This window comes from Bufo bufo, chromosome 1 (assembly GCF_905171765.1).
Source record: "Bufo bufo chromosome 1, aBufBuf1.1, whole genome shotgun sequence".
Classification (NCBI taxonomy): domain Eukaryota; kingdom Metazoa; phylum Chordata; class Amphibia; order Anura; family Bufonidae; genus Bufo; species Bufo bufo.
Genome location: NC_053389.1, coordinates 328,528,120 through 328,549,294, shown reverse-complemented (window position 1 = coordinate 328,549,294; position 21,175 = coordinate 328,528,120). Strand labels below are relative to the sequence as shown.

Here is a 21,175-nt window from a genome sequence, read left to right as displayed (position 1 = left end):
GGAGAAGCAGGAAGTGCAATCAGACTGCTGGAGCTTGTTGTTTAGGTAGTCTGTAAAACGGGCTTCTATTGGTTGAAATCTTGATAGACATCGTTAAAAGCCATTTTTTTTTCTTCCTGTTGTTGCGCGGTTTCAAGTTGTATGACTGCGCATGCGCGTTGCGTCATCGTGTGACTGTCTAAGTATTTTCTCCTGTCAGGGCGCTGCTCTGCATGTGATGTCTGTGCATTTCGATGAGAGGAGCGGGGTGGTGCCATGCAAGACTCCCTGGGGTTGCTGGTACCAGACCATGGAGGAGGTGTTCATTGAAGTCCAGGTGCCCCCTGGTACACAGAGCCGAGATATCCGCTGTAAACTGGGCATCAGGGACATAGCACTGAATGTGCGGGACACACACATCCTACAGGTGCTCCATTGGATGAGATGGGTGAATGGCGCATGCGCAGCTGTGAGCAGCCAGCGGTTTAGTGGTGTAACGTGTAGGACTGTCCGAGCTATGGAACCACCACTTTACCTATGACCACCAATCAGACGTCACCGCAACATGTACCTGCTCCCCGGCCCACAATCATCTGTGCTCTGGTCCCTATCCTGTAAACAGATGGAGTCACGTGTGCTGCTGTAGCCAAGCATGGCTTCAGCAGCGACGTGTCCCCAAGCAGCACATTGCGGCAGGGTCACATTCTGCTTGTTCAGTAACCCAGTATTGGGGGGGTTTGTAATATTATTCAATGTATGTACATCCAGCTATGCATGGCCTGGTAAGGACAGGGTTAATCGCCCTGTTCCGAGGGCCAGGAGTGAGCTGGTCCTGCTTCCTGACTAAGGGCTCTTTCACACTTGCGTTGTTCTCTTCCGGCATAGAGTTCCGTCGTCGGGGCTCTATGCCGGAAGAATCCTGATCAGGATTATCCCCATGCATTCTGAATGGAGAGAAATCCGTTCAGGATGTCTTCAGTTCCGGACCGGAACGTTTTTTGGCCGGAGAAAATACCGCAGAATGCTGCGCTTTTTGCTCCGGCCAAAAATCCTGAACACTTGCCGCAAGGCCGGATCCGGAATTAATGCCCATTGAAAGGCATTGATCCGGATCCGGCCTTAAGCTAAACGTCGTTTCGGCGCATTACCGGATCCGACGTTTAGCTTTTTCTGAATGGTTACCATGGCTGCCGGGACGCTAAAGTCCTGTTTGCCATGGTAAAGTGTAGTGGGGAGCAGTATACTTACCGTCCGTGCGGCTCCCGGGGCGCTTCAGAGTGACGTCAGGGCGCCCCACGCGAATGGATGACGTGATCGCATGGGGCGCTCTGACGTCATTCTGGAGCGCCCCGGGAGCTGCACGGACGGTAAGTATACTGCTCCCCCGCTCCTACTATGGCAACCAGGACTTTAATAGCGTCCTGGCTGCCATAGTAACACTGAACTCATTTTGAAGACGGATCCGTCTTCAAATGCTTTCAGTTCACTTGCGGTGTTACGGATCCGGCAGGCACCTCCGGCAAATGGAGTGCACGATGGATCCGGACAACGCAAGTGTGAAAGAGACCGTAGGCCACAATACACGGGTCACTTGAATGGGTCCGCAAATCCGAACATACGGTTCCGTTCTGTGCTTCCGTTGTGCAAAAAAATAGAACTTGTTCTGTCTATTTGCGGAACGGACGGATCGTGGACCCCATTCAAGCGAATGGGTCCGCGATCCGCATGCGGCTGCCCCACGGTCGGTGCCTGTGCATTGCGGACTGCAAATTGCGGTCCGCAGCACGGGAACGGAGCCCTTACGTTTGTGGGCAAGAGGCCTAAGGTCTCAGTCACATTTCCATATCCGTTGCATGTCTGAAAAAAGCAGTCCGTGTGATATCCGTGAAGCATCCATGTTTGGTCCATGTGTCCGTTTTTTACCATCCTTGTGTCATCAGGAAGGAAGCGTTCCTTCCCGACAGTAGGCTGCTCACTCAGTGATCTCCTCCACAGTACGGGGACGAGTGATCGCTATTGTGATTGATCTTCCCCATGCAGAATCATTGTGTCTGGGCAGCAGATCACTGTTTAGACATCATGATCTGCTGCCTAGATGTTAATTGAGGTGCCTGCATGAACGACAGAATCGCCCGCCACTCACCTCTTAGAAGAGGCCTTGGACGGTGACATCACCGTACATTGGTCACGTGGCCTAGTTGCAGCTCAGCCCCATTCTGGTCAATGGGGCTGAGCTGCAATACCAAGCACTGCCACTATACGATGCATGGCGCTTTCCTTGGATAGCTGCCAGGAGCTTGTATCACTCACCATAGCTCCTGCCGAGCTGTGGGGACACCAGGACTTGGACCCCTACTGATGTGATAATGATGACCTATCCTTCGGATAAAGCTACATGCACACGACAGTGAAAAACGGACATGTCATGTACACGTCTGTTTTAAGACCAATGGTAGTGAAAAACATATGTCAAAAAATAGAACATGTTCTATGTTGTCCGTTTTTCACTGACAGACTGCCCCCATACAATTGAATGGGTCCATTTTTAGCGTCCGTTTCTCAGAAAGGCATCAATTAAATAAATGTCCGTTAAAAAGGTCAGTTTTTAACAGACTTTTTCACTGTCGTGTGCATCATTATCTTTTCCAAGATAACCCCTTTAACATCAGGGGCCCCAGAACCAGGGTGTGTCTTCTTTGCGCTGCACTGGCCCTAGGGAGAAACTGTGTGAGGATATCTGCTGTGATTGACTCCCAATCTCTGCTCCGGCTCCTCCTGGGACATGACAACACTGAGGCCATTTGTTGGCTGCAGCGGTGCACGTTACCCTGTCCGTCCAGCACAGCAGGGAGCAAGTGAATGTGCTGAAAGTTAAAACTGTCTAAAAAGCTGGACATCCCTGACATGTCTGTTTTATCAACTACTTGCACCCACCCCCCTTGTAATGGCAATCGTGGGGCATCTATTCTTATGACTGCCATTGCTGTATTATTCCTACCAGAAGTTATAAATGAGTTGCCAGCAGTTTGCAATGAAGGTCAGGAAAGGCGTCACAGTCTGACATTATCCAGTCAGTGCTGCCAGTGGATAAAGACTGCAGCTTGTCCCACAGCTCTGTCAGGGCTATGGCAAAGAAAATGTATTATATATTTTTTTTTTAAGTAGTAAAATAAAAATCACCCGGGACCCCCGCCGATCAGCCGTTTGAGAAGGCAGCAGCGCCGCGGCCTTCTCACTGTTTACCGCATGCCCAGTGACGTCACGACTAGTATTAATGGCCTGGGCTGAGCTCTGTTCACTTGAATGGAGCTTAGCCGCGCCAAGGCCAGTGATACTAGTCCTGACATCACTGGGCCTGCGGTAAACCGCGAGAATGCCGCGGCACTACTGTCAGCGCCGCTACATTCTCAAACAGCTGTTCGTCAGGGGTGCCGGGTGTCGGACCCCCACCGATCAGATGCTGATGATCTACCCAGAGGATAGATCATCAGTTTAAAAAAACTGCAGAACCCCTTTAAAGAGGTTTTAGGACTAAGATATTGATGTCCTATCCTCAAGATAGGATGTCAGTATCAGATTGGTGGGGGTTCTACACCCGGCACCCCCCATCGTTCACCTGTTTGTGGAAGACACCTGCACTAGAACCTATACGCTGGATGGAGCTGGAAGCAGAAGGCTCTATCAACGGTGTAGTGTCCGGCGCCAGCGTACTGCGGCATGGCCAATATACAGGGAGTTTTCTGCTAATCCTCCGTTATCCTGAAGATGGGTCATCCATATCTGTGTGTATGTCACAGAAAACCTCTTTAAATTATTGATTGTCATGTATTTTTCAGGGACGGCTGTATGATTCCACGATAAGCGATGAAAGCACTTGGACATTAGGTGAGACCACCTTCCTTCATAATTGTATGTAAAGAAGTATTAAAGGGGTATTCCCATCTTGCTATTTCATCCTCACCTGCAGCCAGCTATGCTGTTCACTTCCTGGTTTCCTGCTTTTAAGGGTCCATTCACACATCTGTGAGTGTTTTGCGGATCCGCAAAACACGGACAGCGGCAATGTGCGTTCCGCATTTTGCCGGCACTAATTAAATATGCCTATTCTTGTCCGCTATTGCGGACAAGAATAGGACATGTTCTATTTTTTTCAGGATCGGAATTGCGGACCCGGAAGTGCAGGTCCGCAATTCCGGATCGGGGCCGCACGAAGTGTATGGGTCCGCAATTCCATTCTGCAAAATGTGGAATGGAATTGCGGATGTGTGAATGGAGCCTAAGGCTGGGCAGGCTTAGGCAGTTTGATTGAGGGCCGGCCACGCCTCTGTATGATATCACACTGAGAACTCAGTCCTTGTGTGCTCATTCATGTGGGTAGTGTGTAGTGTATTTTATTTTTCGAATTTTTAATCAGTGATAAATGTGCTGCTATAAGAAGAAATGCATTTTTTTTATTTTCACATTTTTTTTTCACTTTTTTTAATATTTATTTTTTTACTCAGACCCACTTGGTTCTTAAAGATCCTGTGGGTCTGATGCCTATATAATACACTACAGTACACTATATAGTAGGGATGTATCGGTATCAGGGTCGATACCGGACATTTGCACGAGTACTTGTACTCGTGCAAATGTCGCAGATACCACGGCCGATACCTCATGGCCGTGCAGCGTGTCCCATCTTCTCTTCCGGACGGTGGCGTGTCCAATCTTCACTTTCGGGCGGCAGTGGCGCTGCTCCCAGCCGATCAGCATGGGGACGGCAGCGTGTCCCAGCTGATCGGCGTGGGGGCAGGACTTCTGGGCGGCGGTGTTTCAAGTCCCATGCGGTTGCCTAGCACTGGGAGGAAGTTAAAGCCACTTTCTCCCAGTACTCTGGTGCATCTGCATGGGAAGGATTGCAGCAGGCCAGGTGGGTATGGTGCATGAAATGGAGGAGAAATTCAGTTAATTTCTCTCCATTTCATGTTAAAACAAACAAACAGTGAATAATAAAATAAGGTGGGGGGGGAAATGGGCATATAATATTGATCCCCAACCAGCATGCCTCCAACTTTTGCAAAACTATACCTCCCAGCATGCCCGCACAGCCAAAGGCTGTCCGGGCATGCTGAGAGTTGTAGTTTTGCATCATCTAGAGGCACGCTGGTTGGGAAACACTATTATATGCCCATTCTTTCCCTTTATATGCCCATTCCCCTCCTTATATGCCAGTGTTTCCCAACCAGTGTGCCTCCAGCTGTTGCAAAACTACAACTCCCAGCATGCCCGCACAGCCTTGGGAGTTGTAGTTTTGCAACAGCTGGAGGCACATTGGTTGGGAAACACTGTTATATGCCCATTTATTAATTTATTAACCCTTGTACAAAGGAAAATTAAAGCAGTTGTCCATAGCAACCAAATTCCAGATTTAATTTTTTTCATTGCTATCAGCAACTGCGCTGCTGTTTCTTTGTACAAGGTTTGATAAATCTCCCCTATGACTATATTAAATTGGAATTTGCTGTAAAAACATTACCACACCATAATTGGTATCTGTAATTGGTATCGGTGAGTACTTAAATAAAAGTATCGGTACTCGGTCTTAAAAGAATTGTATCGGGACATCCCTACTATATAGTGTACTGTAGTGTATTGGGACATTACACTTAGTCTGATCAGACTTCTGCCTTTAGCAAAAGCCTGATCCGACTCAGCTTTACCATGGTAAGCCGGAAACCTGTGAAGGCGTCCGGTTGCCATGGTAACTATCAGCCACTGCCACAACAGACCAGCGGCTGATGGGGGAGGGAGGGAGCTCCCTCCCTGTTAACCCCTTCCATACAGCAGTCCCTATGGACCGTGGCTTGGAAGGGGTTAAACGGCTGACATCTGTGCCAGCACAAATGTCCTCTGTTTCAAGCAGAGTGTCAGCTATGTGCTGAGACTCTGCTAAAACCGCTTAGCCATCCTGAAAATGAGAGAGGGGAGGGTGGGGGATCGTTCGCTCAGTGGGGCCATCTATAAAATAAACCGGCACATTGAGGGCTGCAGGCGGGGGAAGGACAACGCGGCTCTGTGGCAGAGAGGAAAGACGATACGCGCATGCGGAAGGCAACACGGGCGGCTTAAGTTTTTTGCAGATCCGCGGATTGCGGACCGCAAAAAATGGAACGGTCGTGTGCATGAGGCCTTAGACTATGGAGATACTAAAATGTTTTTTTTTTTTTGTTTATAAAAAGATAATCTAGTGTAAAACCTAAATAAATAAATAAAAAAGTAGACATATTAGGTATCGCCGCGTCCGTAAGAATCTGCTCTATAAAAATACCCCATGACCTAACCCCTCAGATGAACACAGTCAAAAAAATAAAATAAAAACGGTGCCAAAACAGCTATTATTTGGCAAATTTTAAACCGTTTTTTCCAGTAACAAAGCAAGGGTTAACAGCCGAACAAAACTTTATATTCATTATCCTGATTCTGCAGTTTACATAAACACCCCCATATGTGGTTGTAAACTGCTGTATGACCAAACGTCAGGGCGCAGAAGGAAAGGAATGCCGTATGGTTTCTGGAAGGCAGATTTTGATGGCCTTTTTTTTGGCACCATGTCCCATTTGAAGATCCCCTGATGCACCCCTAGATTAGAAACTCCATAAAAATGACACCATCTAAGAAACTACACCCCTCAAGGTATTCAAAACTTATTTTACAAACTTTATTAACCCTTTAGGTGTTCCTCAACAGTTTATGGCAAATGGAGATGAATTTCAGAATTTCTATTTTTGGTAACCTTGCCTTACAAAAATGTAATACAGAGCAACCAAAAATCATATGTACCCTAAAAATAGTCCCAACAAAACTGCCACCTTATCCCCGTAGTTTCCAAAATGGGGTCACTTTTATGGAGTTTCTACTCTAGGGGTGCATCAGGGGGGCTTCAAATGGGACATGGTGTAAATAAAACAGTCCAGCAAAATCTGCCTTCCAAAAACCACACAACGCACCTTTCCCTCTACGCCCTACTGTGTGCCCGTACAGTAGTTTACGGCCACATATGGGGTGTTTCTGCAAACTATAGAATCAGGGCAATAAATATAGCGTTTTGTTTGGCTGTTAACCATTGCTTTGTTACTGGAAAAAATTGATTAAAATGGAAAATTTGCCAAAAAATTTTAATTCTCAAATTTCATCTCATTTTGCCATTAACTCTTGTGGAACACCTAAAGGGTTAACAACGTTTGTAAAATCAGTTTTGAATACCTTAAGGGGTGTAGTTTTTAGTTTCTATGATGTAAGCCTCACAAAGTGACTACAGACCTGAACTGGTCCTTAAAAAGTGGGTTTTTGAAAATTTCGGAAAAATTTCAAGATTTGCTTCTAAACTTCTAAGCCTTGTAACGTCCCCAAAAAATTAAATGTCATTCCCAAAATGATCCAAACATGAAGTAGACATATGGGGAATGTAAAGTAATAACTATTTTTGTAGGTATTACTATGTATTATAGAAGTAGAGAAATTGAAACTTGGAAATTTGCTATTTTTACCAAGTTTTTGTCAAATTTTGTATTTTTTTTATAAATAAAAATAAATTTTTTTGACTCCATTTTACCAGTGTCATAAAGTACAATATGTGACGAAAAAATATTCTCAGAATGGCCTGGATAAAGGGGCGGCCACTATGAAGGTGACTGTTAAAGGGGTGGTCAATGTTAAATGGGCAGTCAATGTTAAAGCGGTGGGCACTGTGGAGATCACTGTTAAAGGAACGGGCACTGTGGAGGTCACTGTTAAAGGAACGGGCACTGTGGAGGTCAATGTTAAATGGTCGGCCACTGTGGAGGTCCATGTTAAAGGGGCGGCCACTGTGGAAGTCACTGTTAAAGGGGTGGTCACTGTTAAAGGGGCAGGCACTGTGCAGGTCACTGTTAAAGATGCAGTCACTGTTAAAGGGTCGGGGACTGTGGAGGTCACTGTTATGGGGGAAACTTGATATCTTTTTACGACACTTGGAAACATAAAATGAAATAGATGAAATATACCCGTACGAAGCCTGTCCTTCTGCTAGACTCTTTATTTATTTATATATATATATATATATATATATATATATATATAAGTTTCTGTCTGGACCTCTGTCTGTTCTTTATGCACGACCAAACGACTGAACCGATCTTCACCAAATTTGGCACACAGGTACATCAGGTGTCCGGGAAGGTTATAGACCTTTCTCAGCTCTCTAGGACTTACCGTTTCTGAGATATTCCCCAAAAATGACCTGCATTAGCCAATACAAGCCTGCAAGTCTTTCTCTTCATATGCCAACTGCCATACACACGGTCACATGTCCCTAATCAGCCAATAGAAGCTCGCAGGTCCTACTCCAGGTTTCCATAACAACTGATCACAGGTTTTAGCAGTTCGCACGTCCTTAAATATTCAGTCATATGACCTGTATCAGCCAATATAACTTCACATTTAATTTACCAGGTTTTCACACAGGATAGGATTAGATACACAGCTCAGCAGACAGTATCACATATGATAGGATTAGATACACAGCTCAGCTGGCAGTATCACACAGGATAAGATATTAGATACAAATCTCAGAAGACAGTATCACACAGGATAGGTTTAGATACACATCTCAGCAGACAGTATAACACAGGATAGATTTAGATACACAGCTCAGCAGACAGTATCACACAGGATAGGATTAGATTCACAGCTCAGCAGGCAGTATCACACAGGATAGGATTAGATACACAGCTCAGCAGATAGTGGGGCAGGGTATTGTAGAGGTCACTGTTATGGGGATACTGTCGATATCTTTTAATGACTAGGGTTGTTTCGGTACCAAAATTTTTATACCATGTTTCGTTACCATAAAAAAGTATTGCAATACTCGATACCATTCGATACCACGCGGAAAAAAACTAAAAAAATCGCATGCATTCCGCATTTTATAGAACGTCCAGCCCATAATGGAACAGTCCTATCCTATTTTATTGGGGGACAAGGTGACTAAAAAAAAATGCTGAATCGCGCAGTTTTTCTTTTCTATTTTTTTATATTTTAATAGTTTGGACTTTTTGGACGTGGCGATGTAATATGTAATATTTTATTTATTTGTTTATATATTTTATATGTAAAATTGGGAAAAGGGGTGATTTATACTTAATATTTTGGTGTGTTTTTTTAAACTTTTTTTATATTATTTTTACAATTTATTTAATAACTATTTGCTACCTTAAAGAGGACCTTTCACTACTCTAGAAACTAAAAACTAACTATATCAGTGGGCAGAGCGGCGCCCAGGGGTCCCCCTGCACTTACTAGTATGTCTGGGCGCCGCTCCGTTCGCCCGGTATAGACTCCGGTGTCTGCGCTCCCTCTGCTGTACTGGAGTGATTTATTGTATGAGGCGTGTCCCTTGCTGCAGCGCTGGCCAATTGCAGCGCAGAGCTCATAGCCAGGCTATACCGGGCGAACGGAGCGGCGCCCAGACATACTAGTAAGTGCAGGGGGACCCCTGGGCGCCGCTCTGCCCACTGATATAGTTAGTTTTTAGTTTCTAGAGTAGTGAAAGGTCCTCTTTAAGGGCTAGAACCTTGGATCTTTTAATCCCTTGTCTATTCACCCTAATAGAGCTCTATTAGGGTGAATAGGACTTCACAGCAGTACACACAGCAGCAGGGAGATTACCATGGCAGCCAGGCCTTCAGTAGTGTCCTAACTGCCATGGTAACCGATCGGAGCGCCAGGATTACACTGCTGGGGCTCTGATCAGAAGCTGCTACTGCCACCAATGAGAGGAGGTGAAGGGACTCTGGCCACTGCCACCAATGATTTTAATATTGCAGAGGGCACACTGTGCCACCAATGTTTTTAATACTGTGGAGGGCGCACTGCGCCACCAATGTTTTTAATACTTGGGAGAGGGTTGGGGGGGATGGCGCACTGCACCACCAATGATAATTAACGTTTAATATTCAAATATAGCCGGCGGCAGAAACACAATGCGGCACCTGAGGGGTTAATTGCCGCGTATCGCAGCGCCCTGTCAGAGGCAGGGTGCCGTCAATGTGTTTCTGCAGCTGCATGTATTTGTAATGTATTAAACGTTAGTTATCATTGGTGGCGCAGTGGCCAAAGCCTCTCCCCTCCTCTGCGCTCTCATTGGAGGCAGCAGCAGCACAGGGGGAAGGGACAGACTGCTTCCTTCTTCCCTGTGCTGATGAGGGAACATGGTGCACACTGAGACCAGAGCGATCTATATTCTCTGATACTGGGCTGTGTCGTATCGATACCGGGCTAAAAGTATCGATTGGGTATCGAAAGTTCGATACTAGAAACAACCCTATTAACGACACACAGAAACATTAGATGAAATATACCCGTGCAAAGGGTCCTCCTGCTAGTGTGTATGTGTGTGTATATGTGTATATATATATATATATATATATATATATATATATATATATATATATATATACACACTAATGAAAATCCACGGCACACCTCTGTAAATAGTGAAGAAAATGTGTCTTTATTCACACATGTCACAGCAGATTGGCTAATGCAGGTAATTTGGGGGGAATATCTCAGGAACGGTACGTCCTAGAGAGCTTAAACCAAGTCTAAAACCTTCTCGGACACCTGATGTACCTGTGTGCCAAAATTGGTGAAGATCGGTCCAGTCGTTTGGTCGTGCATAACGAACAGACAGAGGTCCAGACAGAAACTCATTTTTATATATATATATATATATATATATAGTAGATGAAAAACGGACAGCACTCCAGGTAAAAGTAGATGGTGTTTATTCACCCATGTGGATGGCAACGTTTCAGCTCATACAAGAGCCTTTGTCAAGCAATGAACACAATACAAAAGGGGGTTTATATAGGCCAACCCCTATGACATCACAATGTGATCAATTATCAGCCAAATACAATAAAGTGCAAATAGTGCATATGTGATACATAAAAACATAAGTATATCAGTGTACAATATATCAATAAATCAGTGGTATATGTCAAATACATTATAAAATCAATGCGTAAACGCAATAAAGTGTATAAAGGTAAATTGACAAATCAATAAACATCAGGTGTATCCTGGAATATATAATAAGTGGGAAGGACAAAACGATGCTGCCAAAGGGAGGAGGAGCAATGACATACCCGATGTCGCTCGATGCCACACATGTCGATAGCCGCCACGTCCGGCGTTCAGGTGGATGCAATGCGCAGGCGCCAAGTCGCGTGAGGAATAAGATGTAACTTCCTCAAGTGACGTAACCGGCGCATGCGCATGAGTTTCAAAAGCTGTGTCGGCCATCTTGAAAGTGGTAAAAACCACATATGGGAAGAAACGCAAGCAATAAACCGCAACAAGAACGCGATATAGTGTGATCTCCTCACAAGTCACAGTGGGAGCATGCGCAGAATGACACTACTTAAATCAAACAGAAAAAAGGTAACTAGTGATGATCACTGTGTGTGCGCATAGCCTGACAATGAACAGAGTAGCGCAAAACGGAAACAGTGCCGTTCACCTAATTGTGTATCCATAAGGAACAGAGAGAAACAAGTGCATGAGAAAATGCAACATGCTTCCCCAAGTGAGCCATCTGAAGCAATACACCCAGCAGCAATCATGCTGCGGGCATGCCACAAAAAAGCCCACGGTTCCCCATGGACACACATGTCATGTAGGACACACAGTATACAACGCAATATACCAATTTTATAAGAGTCTGAAAAAAGTATAACCACAGCAAAAAACAACAAAAACTCTATATAAAAACATGTAGGCAAATACGGAGCATCTCGGGTACGTCTCGCTTCTCCAACCTGCAGCATCATTCTTGTCTGTGTATAGAAGAAGAAAAGAGGAATAGAAATAAGAAACTGGCTTAATGGTGTTCAAAATACACTAAATACCCTCAAGAAATAGACACATATCGCATATATAACAATTGTGGGGCAAACTACTCCACTAAACATATAACCCCGGGTTATAATCCGCATTGAGACCATTAGGTCTCAAGCTGTTGAGGGTATAAATCCAAGAGCTCTCTTTTTCTCAGGATCAACACCCTGTTACCCCCACGTCTGGGCATGGGAATGTGGTCAATAACCCAACATTTGAGATCTCTTTCGGAGTGTTGAAGCTCCGAAAAATGTTTGGCAACAGGGAGGTCCTTTCTTTTTTTGCGTATTGACAATCGATGATTGTTCAACCGCGTTCTGAGATCCGTCGACGTTTCACCAACATATAATAATTTACACGGACAGATCAAAACGTAAATTACATAGTTTGAATTGCATGTTAGGTGAAAACGGATAGGGTAAGAAACTCCAGTGGTAGGATGGACAAAGGTAGAACCCCTACCCATGTATTTGCAATCAATGCAACACAAGCAAGGGAAACTACCCTTGCCATGTGTAGTTAAAGAAGTTTGAACAGACTTGGACCTAGGCCCAATGTCCGCTCTGACAAGTTGATCACGTAGATTCCTAGATCGACAGAAAGAGAAGAGGGGAGGGGATCTAAATTCTACGATCTCACTGTGACACCCACCCAGAATACCCCAATGGCGCTTGATAATGCAATTGATGGCCTCACTTTGCTCTGTATATTTGGAGATGAAGGGTATCCGACTGACGGACCTATCGGACACCCTCCTCTCCAAAGTGCTGCTCCTGTCTACACCACGGACCTTTTGTATGTGAGACTCCAGGAGCTGGGTGGGATACCCCCTATTCTGAAATTTCTTGGACATGTTGTCCAAGGCCAGATCAACCTGTTCAGGTTCAGAAACAATGCGTTTAACTCTAAGAAATTGAGAAAAAGGCAAACTTTTAAGCATACTCCGGGGATGCCCACTGTTAAAACAAAGAAGGGTGTTTTTATCTGTGGGCTTGGTGTATAACCGTGTATGTAGCTTGCCCTGATTGAAAATGACCGTGGTATCCAGGAACTGCAATTCAGTCTCAGAATGTACCAAGGTGAATTGAAGGTCCCTATTGACACTGTTGAGAAATAGATGAAAATCATCAAGTTGGGCAACACTACCTGTCCATATGAGGAAGATGTCGTCGATGTATCTCCACCACCGCAGCAAATGGCTGCGGTGGTGTGATACAAGGACGACATCCTCCTCAAAGCACCTCATAAAGATATTCGCATACGTAGGTGCTACGTTAGATCCCATAGCCACGCCCCTTTGTTGTTGAAAAAACGTGTCCTGGAAAAGGAAATAGTTGTATCTTAAGATGATCTGTAGTAGATCAATGATAAACTGTCTAGCAGCCGTGGAGTAAGATGAAGAACCCAACATACGTTCAATGGCACCAATACCCAAATCATGATCAATCGAGGTATATAATGAGGTGACATCGAAAGATGCCAGGTGGACCTCATGGACACCAGTAAAATCAATATTATCCAGCCTACACAGGAAATCAGTCGTATCCTGTATATACGACTCCGCCCCTGTAGCAAAATCATGCAAGACCTTATCAAGGAAGATGGCAATGCAACTAAAGATGGAGTCCGAACCGGACACAATCGGGCGTCCGGGTGGATCAACAAGCGACTTGTGCACTTTAGGAAGAATATATAAAACAGGTGTGACCGGATGGTCGACAGTAAGAAAAGTGCACAAGTCCTCATCAATAGTGCCAGCCAATCTGGCCTCAGCCAAACATTCATTGATAAGTCTCGCTATGCCAAATTTGGGGTCAGCCTGAAGGACCGAATAAACATCCTTGTCATCCAGCTGACGTAGAATCTCACTGATATATTTACTGGTGTCCATGACGACGACAGCGCCACCCTTATCCGCAGGTTTAATTGTCAAAGAAGGGTCCTGTCTGAGTTGGTCAAGTGCTTCAATCTCCACCTTAGAGACATTAGGATGTTTAAAAACATGATCCTTACAACTCAATTTATACACGTTAATGTCAGCAGTGACAGCAGAAATAAATGCATCAACAGAGGCCTCATTGACAATGGGGGAAAAATGGCTCTTAATGGACAGATCGAGGCGTCTCAGGGAGAACTCGCTAGCCTGAGGCGCCGCGATCCGTGCCCTAGTGTTGAACCATACTTTTAACTTGATTCTGCGAAAAAATGCAGATAAATCAGAGTCCAGATCAAACCAGTTAGGGGAAGAAATGGGACAGAAAGAAAGTCCTCTATTAAGAACACTCACTTGTGCTGGGGTGAGCATCCTACTGGATAAGTTGATAACAGTCACTTCCTCTTGTTCACCAGAGATTTGCTGGTCTGAGCTCTGGTTTTGTTGATTCTGGACACGGTTGGTTCTACGGTGTCTGCGACCTCCTCTCCTGGTCCTACCACGTTTTTCCTTTGTGTGTCCACATTGTTCCCTAAAAAAAGAGTAGACGCTGCAACAGTAGCGGGGGTATCCCACCCAGCTCCTGGAGTCTCACATACAAAAGGTCCGTGGTGTAGACAGGAGCAGCACTTTGGAGAGGAGGGTGTCCGATAGGTCCGTCAGTCGGATACCCTTCATCTCCAAATATACAGAGCAAAGTGAGGCCATCAATTGCATTATCAAGCGCCATTGGGGTATTCTGGGTGGGTGTCACAGTGAGATCGTAGAATTTAGATCCCCTCCCCTCTTCTCTTTCTGTCGATCTAGGAATCTACGTGATCAACTTGTCAGAGCGGACATTGGGCCTAGGTCCAAGTCTGTTCAAACTTCTTTAACTACACATGGCAAGGGTAGTTTCCCTTGCTTGTGTTGCATTGATTGCAAATACATGGGTAGGGGTTCTACCTTTGTCCATCCTACCACTGGAGTTTCTTACCCTATCCGTTTTCACCTAACATGCAATTCAAACTATGTAATTTACGTTTTGATCTGTCCGTGTAAATTATTATATGTTGGTGAAACGTCGACGGATCTCAGAACGCGGTTGAACAATCATCGATTGTCAATACGCAAAAAAAGAAAGGACCTCCCTGTTGCCAAACATTTTTCGGAGCTTCAACACTCCGAAAGAGATCTCAAATGTTGGGTTATTGACCACATTCCCATGCCCAGACGTGGGGGTAACAGGGTGTTGATCCTGAGAAAAAGAGAGCTCTTGGATTTATACCCTCAACAGCTTGAGACCTAATGGTCTCAATGCGGATTATAACCCGGGGTTATATGTTTAGTGGAGTAGTTTGCCCCACAATTGTTATATATGCGATATGTGTCTATTTCTTGAGGGTATTTAGTGTATTTTGAACACCATTAAGCCAGTTTCTTATTTCTATTCCTCTTTTCTTCTTCTATACACAGACAAGAATGATGCTGCAGGTTGGAGAAGCGAGACGTACCCGAGATGCTCCGTATTTGCCTACATGTTTTTATATAGAGTTTTTGTTGTTTTTTGCTGTGGTTATACTTTTTTCAGACTCTTATAAAATTGGTATATTGCGTTGTATACTGTGTGTCCTACATGACATGTGTGTCCATGGGGAACCGTGGGCTTTTTTGTGGCATGCCCGCAGCATGATTGCTGCTGGGTGTATTGCTTCAGATGGCTCACTTGGGGAAGCATGTTGCATTTTCTCATGCACTTGTTTCTCTCTGTTCCTTATGGATACACAATTAGGTGAACGGCACTGTTTCCGTTTTGCGCTACTCTGTTCATTGTCAGGCTATGCGCACACACAGTGATCATCACTAGTTACCTTTTTTCTGTTTGATTTAAGTAGTGTCATTCTGCGCATGCTCCCACTGTGACTTGTGAGGAGATCACACTATATCGCGTTCTTGTTGCGGTTTATTGCTTGCGTTTCTTCCCATATGTGGTTTTTACCACTTTCAAGATGGCCGACACAGCTTTTGAAACTCATGCGCATGCGCCGGTTACGTCACTTGAGGAAGTTACATCTTATTCCTCACGCGACTTGGCGCCTGCGCATTGCATCCACCTGAACGCCGGACGTGGCGGCTATCGACATGTGTGGCATCGAGCGACATCGGGTATGTCATTGCTCCTCCTCCCTTTGGCAGCATCGTTTTGTCCTTCCCACTTATTATATATTCCAGGATACACCTGATGTTTATTGATTTGTCAATTTACCTTTATACACTTTATTGCGTTTACGCATTGATTTTATAATGTATTTGACATATACCACTGATTTATTGATATATTGTACACTGATATACTTATGTTTTTATGTATCACATATGCACTATTTGCACTTTATTGTATTTGGCTGATAATTGATCACATTGTGATGTCATAGGGGTTGGCCTATATAAACCCCCTTTTGTATTGTGTTCATTGCTTGACAAAGGCTCTTGTATGAGCTGAAACGTTGCCATCCACATGGGTGAATAAACACCATCTACTTTTACCTGGAGTGCTGTCCCTTTTTTCATCTACTATTGACGGGGTAAGCTGCTACATCCCTGGACATAGCACCCTTTCTGTGTTGTTCTTCCGGTGCCGCCATTGTTTTTCCTTTTTTTATATATATATATATATATACTCTAGCAGAAGGACCCTGCATCGCACGGGTATATTTCATCTATTTCATTTAATGTTTGTGTGTTGTTAAAAGATATTGACTGTTTCCCCCATAACAGTGACCTCTACAATACCCCGCCCCACTGTCTGTTGAGCTGTATATCTAATCCTATCCTGTGTGATACTGTCTGCTGAGCTGTGTATCTAATCCTATCCTGTGTGATACTGCCTGTGGAGATGTGTATCTAATACTATCCTGTGTGATACTGCCCGCTGAGCTGTGTATCTAATCCTATCCTGTGTGATACTGCCTGTGGAGATGTGTATCTAATACTATCCTTTGTGATACTGTCTGCTGAGGTTTGTATCTAATATCCTATTCTGTGTGATACTGTCTGCTGAGCTGTGTATCTAATCCTATCATGTGTGATACTGTCTGCTGAGCTGTGTATCTAATCCTATCCTGTGTGAAAACCTGGTAAATTAAATGTGAAGTTATATTGGCTGATACACGTCATATGACTGAATATTTAAGGACCTGCGAACTGCTAAAACCTGTGATCAGTTGTTATGGAAACCTGGAGTAGGACCTGCGAGCTTCTATTGGCTGATAAGGGACATGTGACCGTGTGTATGTCAGTTGGCATATGAAGAGAAAGACTTGTATTGGCTAATGCAGGTAATTTTTGGGGAATATCTCAAACGGTAAGTCCTAGAGAGCTGAGACCCGGTGTAAAACCTTCCCGGACACCTGATGTACCTGTGTGCCAAATTTGGTGAAGATCGGTCCAGTCATTTGGTCGTGCATAAAGAACAGACAGACAGAAACTCATGTATACACACACAATTCTAGTTACATAAAACTTCTACCTGGAGATCTAGGAGCAGTGGTTGTCCACCTCTGTATGTGAATGGCACTGTGTGATAGTTGTACGGTGATTGTTGGTATGTGCATGCTAAATAAATAAATGCAAAAACATTAAGTCATTTTAAACATATGTTTGTTTGTTTTTTGATGAAGAGGACAAAAAACTTATCCGAATAGTATTAACCAAGTCCAACCGGGATGCTGGCAATTGCTGGCCATCTTTACTAGAAGGAGAGTATTCTGCTGATCCTTGGGTTCAAGAAGAGATGCAAAAGAAACTGACACTGGAGAGATTCCAGAGAGAGGTAATGATGTAAAATATTTATTTGCACAATAATTAAGTCTTTCATCAGGATTAAAATATTGATGACCTATCCTTAGGATGGGTCATCTAATGTGATCAGTGGAGTTCAGCTGTTTGAAGAGGCCGCAGATTTCTGGTGGGCACTGCAGCTTTCTCTCATTATACCCAGCCCATCGCCATACGTTGTATAATGGGTACGCGCGGTATTGCAGATCCGTTCACTTGAATCAACTGAGCTGCGCCTAGGCCATGTGACTGATGTATGTGACGTCACTGGTCTAGGACAAGGCCGCAGAGGTCTGTTCAAACAGCTGATTGGCAGGAGTACCGGTGTAACGTTACATTACCCTACTTCGTGAGATTTCCCTACCTCGTAACTTGACGTGAGGAGGCGTGCCGGAGTTGTTCCGATCTGCGCAAAACAACGGTTTAGGGAAATCTCACAGCGGAGTTCAGCTGGACACCGGGACACTGCGCATAAATATATATATATATTTATTTAACAGAAAAAAGATCTCCCTACCCCCACACTGCGCAGGCGCGGAGATCGGATAGATGTTCTGTAGTTAGCCGTGCTTGCGCACTGGGCCGTAATCTTTCCCTACCCTAAGGCTGGTGAGGCTCTCCGGCGCATGCGCAGTGTCCCGGTGTCCAGCTGTACTCCGCTGTGAGATTTCCCTAAACCGTCGTTTTGCGGCATGCGCAGATCGGCACAACTCTGGCACGCCTCCTCAGGTCATTTCCGGTGCGACCGGAAGTTACGAGGTAGGGAAATCTCACAAAGTAGGGTAATGTAACGTTACACCGGCATTTGGCCTCCCACAATCAGATTTTGATGTCCTATTCTGACAGGTATTAATGACGTATTCTCAGGATTGCTCATGAATGTCAGATTGTTCAGGGTCCGACACCTGGTACCACATTCAATCAATTATTTCAGGTTGGCACCAGAAACTGTACACTTATTTCATAGTTTCTGGCACCAGTGGATGGAACCTGCAGCTTCTGACTCAGTCCACTCTATAGCTCCTGGCGGCTGTCCGAAGCAGCTGATCATTGGGGTGCGGAGTTTCTGAACACCCCAGATTTGATATTGGTGGCCTATCCTAAGGGTAGGCCATCAGTATGTAAGTACCAGAAAACCTCTTTAAAGGTTTGGCTCAAGCTGTATGGGGGAGATTTATCACCTCCCTGTGCTTCCTTTTTTACTTAAAAAAGTCCCCAACCTATTGTTTGCAAGTTTAGCAGTACTTGCGACAAATTTTGTTACTATTGGCATTTCTGCGCTGCCAGTGGGTCTGCCACAAGTATTTTCTTTTGCTCCTGTTTTCAAGTGCACATGAAGACCGGGGGCGCATGATCGGTCCATGTAGGATTATCTGATTGAGATATTTATAATATATAATTTTCAATCAATATCTCACTGCTAATGTCTCTCTTTTTCAGAACCCTGGATTTGATTTTAGTGGAGCAGAAATTTCAGGAAACTACAGCAAAGGGGGGCCTGACTTTTCCAATTTACAGAAGTAAACCACTTATCAAAGGACTCTTTATACTTTACAGTTTCCGGTTAGAAATAAATGGATGAAACTTTATCTTTTTTAATCGTTTGTGAAAAAGAAAAGCAATAAAAGGTGTTTCCATGACCATAGGCTAGTTTCTCATAAATCACATTTGTTCATGCTAATAAGGTGTACAGCATTGCAGAATAATGGAAAATGCATGCTAAAATATGATGTCTGTTTCTGGAAATGATTTAGGTTTCGCCATGAAATTCTGTTGGCCACCAGATGGCGCAGTGTCTACTTCATTGTAAGTGACAGTGGGCAGTCTGATAGACCACGTTTACTAAGACTCATTCATGTAAAATATGCGGAGAGGGTAGTTAGTGAAAGTTTGCTTTGTATGCCTCTTTGACATGTTTTGACCTCTCTAGGAACAGGTATAAATTTGCTCCATTTCTGCAATTAACATTTGGCTAAAACTATGGGGATCATTTATTAAGACCGGCGTTTTAGACCCCAATACTGGCGGTGGATGCGCCGAATTTATGCAGGGGCACCGGCCTCTACATAACTTCGGTGTATCCACTACCTGTCTAAATGTACGCCAGTTTTCTAGGTGCCATAGATTTACACCATTTCATACACCTAAAACAATCGTAGAAAATGGTGGCCCACCCGCTTTTTTTTTTAGACCTGGCGTGAGCGGGGAAAAGTCACAGATTTCGGCACAAATAACCTGTCTTATATCTGTTAGTAAATGACCCCCTTTGTCTCCTAGAAGACCAAAGCCACAAAATTTGACTAGATAGAAAAAAAGCTTGGCATCAGTTCCAATGTGATGTTCAAAAAGTTGTATTTTGCCCCCACTTCCCTGACTGTGCTGCTTCATTTTTTTGTCCTACTATGGGATTTTTTTTTTACTATTATAATGCAGTGGAATACTCATTATTAAAGGGGTTGCCCAGGGATAGAAAAACATGAATTTTTTTATTCCAAAAACAGCTCCACACCTGTCCACAGGTTGTGTGGTATTACACCTCAGTCTCATTCATCTCAAGGGAGTTGAGCTGCAATATCGGGCACAATCCATGTGGCGCTGTTTTTGGAATAAGTGTTTTTTTTAATCCTGGGCAACCCCTTTAATTATACTTTACAGTCTGTGTATGTAAAATTCAGGCAGCTGTTAGGTCAATTGTTAGGCCTTATTCACACTTCAGTCAGTATTGCACAAGTATTTTTTAATCTTTTTTTTTTTTTTAAATCAGGAATCTAATGTGTAATATAAAGATTTACGCTTCTTTTTCTTGCAGCCTTGTCTCATTTGAGTATTCAAGAATAGAACAAAGCTGCAATACTCAGAACAGCCACTATGAAGAATATGGCATCCTTAGTATGAACATTGGGCAGAGCATTCACCCGAGCCCCTTCAAACAGCTGGGGTAAACGGTCACTCAAAGTCAGCCCCTTACTGATCTGATATTGATAGGCCATCAGTATTAGAAAGCTGGATTTAAGGCCTCATGCACATTACTGTATTTTTTGTCTGCATATTTTGCATATCAGATGTGGACCCATTCATTTTCATGGGGCTGCAAAAGATGTCCCTTCTGCGGCTGAGCAAAAAGATAGAACTTGTCCTGTTCTTGTCTTCATTGTGAGCAATAATAGGCATTTCTACAATAGCACGGGGCACACACAGCCGGGATCCAGGGTTTGCAGACCGCAAAATACTTACGGACGTGTGCATGAGGCCTAAGTATGTATTGGTGCTGGGTTATCTCAGATATGTTACTCACAATTGAGGTGTGTCCGCTCTGAGCTGAAATGTTCACACATGAACCTGAATATCTGTTCAGTTTTTCTATGATTGGATGGTTTGGCACAGTGGTGTGTCCGCCGTTTTACTACACTTACTGCTGAAGACTAGATATTACTTCAGTTTAGATGATTTCATGTACTCATGTGGACCTGGTAAGCAATTTACAACCAAATATCAGAAAAACCAGGGGAGAACACACCATATTTGTCA

At 44.2% G+C, this 21,175-nt stretch overlaps 1 protein-coding gene and 1 long non-coding RNA gene across 3 annotated transcripts; one reads left to right on the top strand and one right to left on the bottom strand.

Annotated features, from left to right (window-relative positions):
* Positions 1-89: 89 nt before the first annotated feature.
* NUDCD2 (NudC domain containing 2) lies at positions 90-19,996 on the top strand. Of its 2 annotated transcripts, none has more exons than XM_040442158.1 (5): positions 90-350; positions 3,816-3,864; positions 17,491-17,642; positions 19,088-19,250; positions 19,323-19,996. In XM_040442158.1, the coding sequence occupies exons 1-4, from the start codon at positions 234-236 to the stop codon at positions 19,169-19,171; spliced, it is 402 nt and encodes a 133-aa protein (XP_040298092.1). In that variant the 5' UTR covers positions 90-233; the 3' UTR covers positions 19,172-19,250; positions 19,323-19,996. The 2 variants fall into 2 exon arrangements, with proteins under 2 accessions (XP_040298092.1, XP_040298084.1); XM_040442150.1 differs by having other exon boundaries at positions 182-406.
* Positions 19,326-20,489, bottom strand: LOC121009210. Its single transcript, XR_005780722.1, has 2 exons — positions 19,582-20,489; positions 19,326-19,550 (listed from the first exon to the last, which is right to left on the bottom strand). It is a non-coding gene; the product is annotated as an uncharacterized LOC121009210 (long non-coding RNA).
* Positions 20,490-21,175: the final 686 nt, after the last annotated feature.

Coding starts and splice junctions, on each gene's coding strand:
- NUDCD2 (XM_040442150.1), top strand. CDS start 218: ATGTCTGTGCATTTCGATGAGAGGAGCGGGGTGGTGCCATGCAAGACT. Junction 407..3,815: donor GGGACACACACATCCTACAG/GTGCTCCATTGG, acceptor TGTATTTTTCAG/GGACGGCTGTATGATTCCAC. Junction 17,643..19,087: donor TGGAGAGATTCCAGAGAGAG/GTAATGATGTAA, acceptor TCTCTTTTTCAG/AACCCTGGATTTGATTTTAG.